Consider the following 11,022-nt stretch of genomic DNA (forward strand, 5'->3'; position numbering starts at 1 on the left):
CTTACACTCAAACAACACCTCAAATATCCACCAGCTAATCATATCAACAATATCATTGACACCAAATGACTTTGTAGGATTAATTTTATGCAATATCTCTATCTCTATAGGTTACTTTTATTCAATGAAATGTCATTCTTTGCCACAACTAAGCTGCACTAAATTTATAAAATTGATAATGCTTAAAAGATAACAATGTGAAATTGTGCCTATAGATTTGGAGGCCTAGTATCAACATTTTGATTTCAAGGGTAAAATTTTTTATTGCAGAATGAGGAGCAAGAGAAAATTGATAGTTCTATTTCTCAATACAAGTTTAGAAAGGTAAAAGAAAAATGAAGCAAGAAGTGTACAAAATTACAATGGCACATGATACATAACATATATATTATATATATAACAAATTAACAAACTTAATTTTGGCTCTCACTTCCAATTATTGGCAACAATGTCAGCCAAATCAACAACCCTTTGTGAGTAACCCCATTCATTATCATACCAAGCAATCACCTTAACCAGATCATCTCCCATGACCATAGTCAACGATGAGTCAACGGTTGAGGACACATCAGTGCACCTAAAATCTACAGACACAAGTGGCTCATCACAAACTGAGAGAATACCATTTAGCTCATTGGCTGCACTCTCTCTAAATGCCTCATTCACTTCCTCAGCAAAGGTCTTTTTTGTGACTTGAACGACGAGGTCCACCACCGAAACGTTAGGTGTTGGCACACGAAGTGCAATACCATTGAGCTTGCCTTTGAGTGTTGGGAGGACAAGGGCTACTGCCTTTGCTGCTCCGGTTGAAGTTGGGACTATGTTGAGTGCTGCTGCCCTCGCACGCCTTAGGTCGCGGTGGCTAGCGTCAAGTAGCCTTTGGTCCCCGGTGTAGGAGTGAGTGGTAGTCATGGTACCCTTGATGATACCTATCACCGAATATGTTAGAAATGTACGAATACTATAAACAGCTTAATTAAACGTTTATTTGAAAAACTGAACATATCATAAGTTATTTTTATAAAAATAACTTTTTGTGATTGGTTAGAAGGTACATTACCAAATTTCTGATCAAGGACCTTGACAAAGGGAGCAAGGCAGTTAGTGGTGCAAGAAGCATTGCTGATGATGGCTTCATCATGAGTGTAAGCATCAGCATTGACACCAACCACATAAGTTGGGATATCTCCTTTTCCAGGTGCTGTGATGAGCACTTTCTTAGCTCCTGCTTCAATGTGCTTCCCTGCACCTTCTCTGTCCACAAACACTCCAGTTCCTTCAATCACCAAGTCTATCCCCAACTCCCTGCAATACCAACATCATTTCATGCGTCATATCATATATTTCTTTTATCTCTACATATACTTTAACAAATTAGAATATATTTGGTTTGAGAAAATCATTTCCATCTTTTTTGAACTGAGATATCTTTTTACACACCACAATCTCATGTGATAACTGTGATTCTTTTAAAGGAATATGCAACTACAGAGATTAATCTCATGAGTTATAATTGTGAGCCGTTTAAGTGGTTGATATCTCTTAATAGATATTTTTCCATACGTACTTGCAAGAGATCGAATCTCTAACCACATACTTACGAGACTCAAGTATCAATTGTTAAATGAACTTGAGTCTCACTTCCAAAAACTTTGAGACGAGGGTGCCAAAGTACATATATACAATGCACAACCAAAAACCTTAGCAATGTCGGACTCAAACACAACTTCAATACCATGTTAAATGAGTTGGGATCTTCATGAAGATCCAAACTCATTTAACATCTACTAAGTTATTCATACCATGTTGATAAACAATTTCTATTTCTAAGTAAAGTAAAAACTTTTGTGAAACCAAACAGAGGACAAGAGTTGCTTTGCAATCAAATGAATGAATGAGAGGGAGAAGCTTACTTCCAAGGAAGGTTTGAGGGGTTGCGGTTGGAGACAACTTGAATGACCTTTCCATCAACAGAGATAGCATCATTGCCAACAGGCTTAACATCAGCATCAAAGATTCCAAGAGTGGAATCATACTTGAGAAGGTGAGAAGCTTGCTTAACACCTCCAGTGTCATTGATGGCAATGACATCAAGTGGTGACTCTTTACGACCATGCCAACATCTCAAGAAGTTCCTTCCAATCCTTCCAAATCCATTTATTGCTACCTTCAGTTTTGCTTCCACTACAACACCTCCTCTCTTGTATCCTCCATTGCTCCCAACCTTCAAATGTACATACATTTATTTTTATTTTTTTAAACTATTTGGGAAGTGGCAATTAATACTCCCTCCCGTACTTTTTATAAACAATTGAGCCAACAATACTTGATATATTTAGTTTATATTTGTTGATTCAACTGTTTCTTATAAAAAATGTCAGATGTAGTATTAATTAAAGCGATACTAATAATCACTTTACAACTATATTTAAAGAGAATTGAATTGTTTCTTAAAGTTACAATTTCAAATTCTTAGTGATAAGCTCACACTTTATACAAATAAATGTATATAGATAGATAGATGAAAAATTGTAAAACATGCCCCTTAATTCTTTAAATCAATTCTTGGATATCATCATAGACCAATCATATACATGACATGAGTATTTATTGGATATCATCACATATATTTAACAAATCATGAATTTTTTCATCCTTGTGGTGTTTCGTTTCCTTGTTTAAATAAATAAATAGTGAAAGGCCTAGTTCAAACTCTGATGTATCTAGCTCCCTAGACATGGAAGAAAAAGAAGAACATTTACAAATTGATGAATATGTGTACTTTTGGTGCAACACATGGATTGACATTAATGTGATCTGATTTGGTGCAACACATAGATCAGCCAAAATATGAAATCTAAAATACTTTTTTTTAAACAAAATTAGAGAAGAGGAAATAATTATTAATAACGATGACATTAATGGTAGTTTTACAAATGTTTCAGTTAGGATTTGAAGTTACAAAGTCAAATTCTTAAAATAGAAAGAATGTGTATCGACTTGTTACATAATTTAAGAGCTATACATTTATGATGTTCAAGATAGATCATTCATAGAAAACATTAAGTGAACCACTAAAAAAGTCAAACTAGATTTGATGATTATGAAAAATTCTTGTATATTTCACATACTTAAGTCACAATATATCTTATTATCTTACTATAAAATTGTCATCAACTCATTGGAGATAGGAACTTACTGCATTGGTTTGGAAGGAAACAACAGAATGGAAGTCATCTGAAGTTTTTCTAGAAAATGGAAGATATCCTGTTGAGTTTCTGAGACCAGAGAATTCAGAAAAGCCTTTACCATTTCCCTGAATACATCAAAAGAAGAAAAAAAATGATTATAAGTTTTACCACAAAATTGTGCTACTAGTTAATATGAACTTATAAAGATGCACTACATTAATGAAACATTAGAAAAAATAATGAGTAATATATGTTGAACCTTAAGAGTTGGTTTGGCTACAGAGAGAGTAGCCGAAGCCATGATTAAGTCTACAAGAAAGAAAAAGTGATTTTTTTGAAGTTGTAGTATTGAGCTTTGCAAGGGAAACAAATTCTTAGTTACATGTAATGTTATTATTATGTACTATAAAGTGAAGTGATCGAGTAAGAGGTGTCAACGTGGATGTGTGGTTGTGACTCATGAGCCCAACCAAGTAAGGATTAGATTTTGGATAGCATTTTCATTCAATGAATGGCTGTAATTCATGCTTTGTTTTTGTGCTTCCAAGTCCAATCATGATATCACTCTCACTCACTCATATTTTTCCAAGTAAACTACTATTTTTGTTCTTCAAATTATAAGTTGTTTTCTTAAATTGTTTAAAATCACTCATAATAGTTTTTCTATCAAACTATCTTATGGAACTTTTTGCTAATGGGTTAAAAAATGTAAAAGAGTAACTTAATATTTTATAAATTTAAAATTCTAAATTGATCGAAGTTACAATTTCAGAACTCAAATTAAGGTTTATTTTTTTTTTCTTTTGTAATTTGAGTGTTGGACTTTAATTTTGTGAAATCTTAAATGGATTAAGCTTTCGGGTTTTCAAATTATATCAATGGACAATAAAATTCTATGAAATTCTACACTTTCCTTAATTGGTTTTTAATAAGAATAGGACTACTTTTTTCTTAGTTTGATATATTTATTTTAACCTTCTTTTTTATTAGGAAAAATCTGTTTAACTGGTAATGTTATTTATAATATAAGATAATTTGGATGTAGAATAATAACTTCTAGAAATTATTCAACTTTTACAGATTCATAGGTAGAAAGTATAAAAATTACAAAACAAAAATTAATATAGATTAAATATGTGGACAACATGGATAACAAAAAAAAACAAATTTGTCTAAAGTGACTAGAAAATATAGAGTATAAAATGAAGAAAAAATTTAAATTATTTTTCAATATTCATTGTTTGCTCATATGTAACTATAATATCTATCTTTAATTTATTAATCAATAATTGATAATATTCTATTTATTTTTTAAAATAAATTGTTTACTTTATTAGAATAAGATTAAGAAAAATGACAAACAAATTAATATGTGATAGGAGATACTAACGGACAAAGAGTCATGTTATGGCCACTCTTCATTGGAGTTCCAAGTTGGGTTCGATGTTTGCTCACAAGTTGGACTCCAAATTGCACTGTTTTGTTTCTTCTTATAGTTCTATGAATTTGGATTAATTACGAATTCATTCAGTTATTTCAATCTATTACAAATTATGTGGAATAGGAGGACTAGTTTCAAGGATAAACCACTATTTTATGTTGTCATTTTATAAACACTTTTTAGATACAAACATGTTATTTAAATATGAATAGACTTATAGTTCTATTATGATATTTGAATGTGATAGTTTTATTATATGCAGTAAACTTATAATTCTATATGATCGTGTTAGAGTTTTTGGTTTAATGAAAGTGAGTATTTGTGCTTCAAATATATGTAACAACTTTAAATTTTATAATAAATAAATATATTACTAAAATATTTTTTAAATATTTATCAATCATATTTATTCATTAAAATAATATTTTGACCTTATATGCTAAAAAAGCCTTATATTGTATACTTTTAGATAATATATTTTTATTCTTGTATTATTATTTTTTTGATAAGCAACAAATTTTATTCAACCGAAACAAAAAGATACTCTAATTCAGATACAAATATCTTTCATACAAAGTGCTTACGGCTGATGGGATTAAACACCAATTAAAGAAACTTAAATATGAGTGTTTATCTTCCCTATTAATGAACCATCCCAATACAAAGTCTTGATACTTGAGATAATAACAGATAAGTTTCCAACAGTAACAACCCTTTTAAATAAAATATTGTTTTGCTCGGACAAGATCCCCATCTTTTAAATTCTTATATATTTTTTTTGTATATGCTTTAAACAAATCAAAATATATTTTATATTTTCATTGTTAATATATGCTTTTGAGTTAATTCATATGTATTTTTTAAAAAGTTTGAATGATTTTTTTAGATATATTTATAATATTATAAAGATTTCTCATATAAAAATTTATAATTTTTTTATTAAAAATTAATTAAAAATAAATATTTAAGAGGAAAAAGTTTAAAAATTCATTAAAATTAATGAGATTGAATAATGTAGTATAATTATCAAAATTAATATAGCTGAATAATGTAGCAAAAAAAAAAAACATATTATATTATTTTGACAATCTCTCTTATTTTACAATTACAAATAAATTAATAACTTTATTTTATTTTGTTAATGATCTATCTTATTTTTTCTTCTATTTTAGATTTAATAAATTAAAAAATAATTTTAAAAAAATTAACTATTCACTAAAATGTCTTTCCGATGTATATATAAGTTTTCATCAAATTCTTTAAAAAAATTGAATTTCTTTGGATTGATCTTTATCTTTTATTTATTAAATTTAAAATAAGAGAAAAAAATATTAAAAAAATTGTTAACAGAACAAAATTAATAATTTATCTTTAGACAGCCAAATAGAAAGAAATTATTAAAATTATATAATATATTATTTTATTAATTTTATTAATATAATTTAGTTTTTAAATTATTTTTATTTATTATAAAAAGAAATTACATGTTGTAAAACATAGTTTTAAACGAAAAGAAGACATAGTTGAAAAATACCCTCGCGTTCTTAGAATTCACCGCCCGCAAGAAACACAGCAAAAATTATCCCTTTTGTATCCCAAACCACAACAACCACTTCCATGCCTCATTCTTTCTCTCTCATCATCCCTCTCACCCAAACCCAAACCCAAACCAACCACAACACAAACACTTTCCACGGTATCTCTACTCCCATTACACAGGTCAGATTTCCCCTCTTTTTCTCAACTTCTTCTTCTTCTTCTTCGGTTCCATTTATAGCTTCATACGTATTATCATTATCATTCTTTCAATTTTACGGATCTGTTCCTTTTTAGTATCTTCGCCCCCGCTTCGTTTTACATGTTCGAATTTTATGCTATTTCTTTATTCAGATGAAAATTTCATTTTCGAATTATTACGTTTATTTTTTTTATTCATTCCATTGTGCCTTTTAATTTAATTTAAACAATTTGATAATCACGTGTGTCTTTGTTGACTTATGGTAGAATTTTAGTTATATTGATTTATGGTTATATGCTCAAGATTTAATCAACTCACACTCTCATTGTAAACTTCTCAGTTGATATGTTCCATAAAAAAAATATTGTACAACTTAAATTTTAAATTTTCACAGTATTTCTTTCTTCCTTCTTTCCTATTCACTTAAGAGGGGTAGTTCGGAGTCATTTCATTAGCTCAAAATTACTCATTTGCATGGTTTTTCTCATACTTTATCTAAATAAAATGTTTCCATATAGATTTGGTTTTTCTTTGGCGTTTTCTGCAATTTTATCATTTGAGTGAAGTGTTGTTTTGTTCGACGTCTTGGTGGGACGTTCTCCGTTTAGTTCAGATTGATAAATCAGATCAATTACAAATTCGATCAATGATTTTATTGTCCACATTACCTATGAACTTCGATTAATTTCAAACTAATTCAATTACTTCAATCCGTTACAAATTATGTGGAATGGGAGGACTAGTTTGAAGTAAAAACCACTATTTTAGTGTCTCAAAGTGAAAGTATAACTTGTTGTCATTTTGGTCCCTAACTCGACAAAAAAACAAAATTAGTCCTCGAATTATCAAAATAGTCCCTAAAAGATACAACTTTCTATCATAAAAGTCTTTGAAAGATAAAATTTACCGTCAAAATATTTTATGATGGTTGTAACATTAGAAACTGTAATTTTGATAATTCGATGACTAATGTAAGTATTTTACTGAGTCAGATATCAAAATAACAGTGTCATATACTTTTAAGGGACTATTCTAATAGTTCTCCCCTAGTTTGAAGTATAGAAAATACCATTATTTAGACACATGTGGATATTTCATTTTATGGCTATGGTTGTAACGACATTTTCATTCAATAGACCAACTAATATTACTCTTTATTCCCCAGACACATGTTTTGGATCATCACTTTCTTTGAATTTTCTTGGTTTAAAACAAATGTTATCTTATCCAAAATTTACATCAATCAACCATTTGAAAAACTATGTCTGGATGATTATGTTCTTGCACTCCACTTTGTTTCAGGGATAAAGATGGATATGCCATTTGCTTACTTGAAGAATGATGAATAATGTCATAAATATCAGGTAAATTCTTTAAATTTTGTAAGCTCTTTAGAAATACAAGCATGTTATTTAAATATGAATAGACTTATAGTTCTCTTATGATGTTTGAATCTGATAGTTTTATTATATGCAGTGGGTATGAAGGTATTATCATGTTACACCCCATATAATGTTAACATACCCCAACAAACAAGGTTTTGTTCAGAGGAAGCTCGTTTGTTTCTTCAAAATTGCAACAATTTCAAACAACTAAACCAAATTCATGCTAGAATAATTCGTTTTGGTCTCACACATGACCAATTACTTATCAGAAAGCTATGTCAACTCTCATCTTCATATGGTAAAATGAATTATTCCACTTTGGTATTTGATCAACTCACTGTCCCTGATACGTTCACTTGGAATATCATGATTAGATCTTATAATACAAGTGGTTCACCTGAAAAAGCCCTTCTTTTGTTTAAAGATATGTTATGTCATGGCTTTATAACTGATAAATTTACTTACCCTTTTGTTATAAATGCTTGTATTGCTTCTAATGAAATTGATTTTGGAAGATTAACACATGGCCTTTCAGTAAAAATGGGATTTTGGAGTGATGTTTATGTGCAAAACAATATGATGAATTTTTACTTTAAGTGTGGGAATATTGATGATGGATGGAAGGTGTTTGATAAAATGCGTGTGAGAAATGTTGTGTCGTGGACCACCGCGATTTCTAGGCTTGTTGCTTGTGGGAAATTAGACACTGCAAGGGAAATATTTGAGGTGATGCCTTCTAAAAACGTCGTTTCGTGGTCGGCGATGATTGATGGGTATGTGAAACATAACCAACAGATTAAGGCTTTTGATTTGTTTGAAAGGATGCAGCTTGATAATGTGAGGCCAAATGAGTTCACTTTGGTGAGTTTGATCAAAGCTTGTACTGATTTGGATAGTCTCAAATTGGGAAGACGGATTCATGATTTCGCTCTAAAGAATGGTTTTGAACTTGGACCTTTCTTGGGTACTGCTCTTATTGACATGTACAGCAAATGTGGTAGTTTAGATGATGGTGTTAGAGTTTTTGGTTTAATGAAAGTGAGAAACTTGGCTACTTGGAATACAATGATTACTAGCTTCGGTGTGCACGGGTTGACGAACGAAGTGATAGCTCTTTTCGAAGAAATGGAGAAGGCTAATGTAGTTCCCGATGCTATCACTTTTGTTGGTGTTTTGAGTGTTTGTGCTCAAATGAAAACTTTGGAAGTAGGACAAAAATATTTCAGTCTCATGACAGAACATTATGGCATAACACCTATCTTGGAACACTATACATGCATGGTTGAACTCTACACTCGTACAAATGAGTTGAATGAGATTTGCCCATTAGGGAATACAATGTCATTATCAACGAAAGAAAATCATTATGTTGCAGAATTGCTCCAAGAGAACAAACTCACCGGTATTGATGACATAGACAAATTCATAAACAAGCATTATAGAAATTCAAATTTATCAGAATTAGTTTTCGATCATTCTACAATTTCCACACAACCAATTTTCAACCGTTGAATTCAAATTGTATCTTTATCCATAAGTCAAGATTTGACTGCCTATAATTGGACGATTCTAATGATGTGCATAACGTGCTGCTAGAATTATAATCTCTCCAGCATTGACAATTCTAATTGAATTGAATAGGTGACGTGTCTAACACCAACACGACATTGATACATGTAATTATATTTAATTAATTTTTTTTATCAAATTATTATTGATGTCGATGTGTCAGTATTGTGTTTGGTATTTGTAGTAATGATTTATATATTTAAAAGATATCCCATTATTTTTACAATTATAAAATGATGCTAATATTTTTGAATTATATAATGATATCAAGTTGATCTTGAAGTAATTTATTTTATTATTTGTCCTGCAAAATAATAAGGAATGTTGCGCCAGCTTGCTGCAATTCATTTTCAAACTCCTTTCTTTGTAGTGGTATTGAAATTGATTTGATGGACATGCAATTTTCTGTATGATCAACATTACTCACACAGATTTATTGACCTTATAAATTTTACCATCACATTTGTTGATATTTGTATAAGTTCCCTCAATATATATAGATAATAATTAGAGTAGTCAATCCACCGGCTAGCAAAGCATACCACAACCTTTCCAAGATCGTGGCTATTAATAATCTCATTTCCAATAGGATAGTTCATATGGAACCATCATCGTATTCCATAATTTTGACCATTATATTGTACTATCTCAGTAATAAAATTTAAACAAAGATGTGTAAAAGAAATTTTATATATTTAATTTATATTTACTATCACATACATCAAATTTGTTTTGGCCTCTATAAACTAAAGTTGGCTATAAAATGTTTGTACTTGGAAGTCTCTTCGACTTTCTACATTGGCTATAAAATACTATTCTTGAATGAAATATAAATAAATAAAAAATTTAAAAATTAATATATTTAATATTAATTTTTAATCAAATTATTAGTTTTTCAGCTACCATATTTGTATTTGTAAGTCTCTTCGACTTCCTTGAAACTTGAATAAGAATAGTTTACAGTTTGTCATTATGATATTGTTGAACTCTAGCATGATTAGAACTATTGTTTGCTTATACCAGTCTCTGAATTTGAAGTCCCTGTATTTAAGCATACATAATAATAATTTGATAAAAAAAATTAATGATCCAAAACTTGAAACGAATACTTTATACATACATAATAAATACATACAAGGCAACAAATCGGAAACACCGGGCTTTACCGTGTAACCATCGTCACGATCTACATTCAGCAGCATAGTAAAATCAACTGTAAAGAATCCAGGTTCTACAAGGCAATTCACCAGATGAATTATTTTAACACGGTTCTACAGAGAATTTGCCACCTTACTTTTCATGAAAACAAGAAACTCTCTTTTTAGTTTCAAAGATAAGACGTTTCCAAGGAAATATTGTAAGTTCCATTCTACTGCTTCATTGCAAATCCAAGGGAGGTTTTATAAATATATTTAATCTTTTATGTTCTCACAACAATCGGATACCAGTAATTGTTGCTAATAAAGAAAACTTCAATTTGTGCCAGCTGAAAGGGAAGAGCAAGATATGCGGTAGTTTGGAGGATTTGCTTCCAAAAAACCGAACATTTGCTTCCAAAAACTGTTGATCTCAGCTTTTAATTGCACATCGTTCCTATGGCTAACCAGTTGGCAGAGTAGTTTAGTTTGTGATCTTTGTGTTATAGACAATGTAATGTTATTTCCTATGAGTCACTAAAGACCAACTTCAATCTTTCCC

General features: G+C 30.0%; 2 protein-coding genes across 2 annotated transcripts; one reads left to right on the plus strand and one right to left on the minus strand.

Annotated features, from left to right (window-relative positions):
* Positions 1–237: 237 nt before the first annotated feature.
* Positions 238–3,700, minus strand: LOC101493610 (glyceraldehyde-3-phosphate dehydrogenase A, chloroplastic). Its single transcript, XM_004493059.4, has 5 exons — positions 3,451–3,700; positions 3,200–3,316; positions 1,914–2,224; positions 1,061–1,305; positions 238–929 (listed from the first exon to the last, which is right to left on the minus strand). The coding sequence occupies exons 1-5, from the start codon at positions 3,490–3,492 to the stop codon at positions 427–429; spliced, it is 1,218 nt and encodes a 405-aa protein (XP_004493116.1). The 5' UTR covers positions 3,493–3,700; the 3' UTR covers positions 238–426.
* A 2,475-nt stretch (positions 3,701–6,175) lies between these two features.
* LOC101493929 (pentatricopeptide repeat-containing protein At3g26630, chloroplastic) lies at positions 6,176–9,486 on the plus strand. Its single transcript, XM_012713743.3, has 3 exons — positions 6,176–6,351; positions 7,673–7,734; positions 7,847–9,486. Exon 3 carries the CDS (start codon positions 7,852–7,854, stop codon positions 9,265–9,267), a length of 1,416 nt encoding a protein of 471 aa, XP_012569197.1. The 5' UTR covers positions 6,176–6,351; positions 7,673–7,734; positions 7,847–7,851; the 3' UTR covers positions 9,268–9,486.
* The last annotated feature ends 1,536 nt before the right edge of the window (positions 9,487–11,022 follow it).

The sequence above is a fragment of the Cicer arietinum genome, chromosome 3 (assembly GCF_000331145.2).
Source record: "Cicer arietinum cultivar CDC Frontier isolate Library 1 chromosome 3, Cicar.CDCFrontier_v2.0, whole genome shotgun sequence".
NCBI classification, from domain to species: Eukaryota; Viridiplantae; Streptophyta; class Magnoliopsida; order Fabales; family Fabaceae; genus Cicer; species Cicer arietinum.

What these genes read in the sequence shown, in the direction of transcription:
- LOC101493610 (XM_004493059.4), bottom strand. Translation starts at nt 3,492, where the DNA reads ATGGCTTCGGCTACTCTCTCTGTAGCCAAACCAACTCTTAAG. An exon ending in TAGCCAAACCAACTCTTAAG is followed by an intron (nt 3,317 to 3,450) that starts GTTCAACATATA and finishes TGATGTATTCAG; the next exon opens with GGAAATGGTAAAGGCTTTTC. An exon ending in TTTCCTTCCAAACCAATGCA is followed by an intron (nt 2,225 to 3,199) that starts GTAAGTTCCTAT and finishes GTACATTTGAAG; the next exon opens with GTTGGGAGCAATGGAGGATA.
- LOC101493929 (XM_012713743.3), top strand. Translation starts at nt 7,852, where the DNA reads ATGAAGGTATTATCATGTTACACCCCATATAATGTTAACATACCCCAA.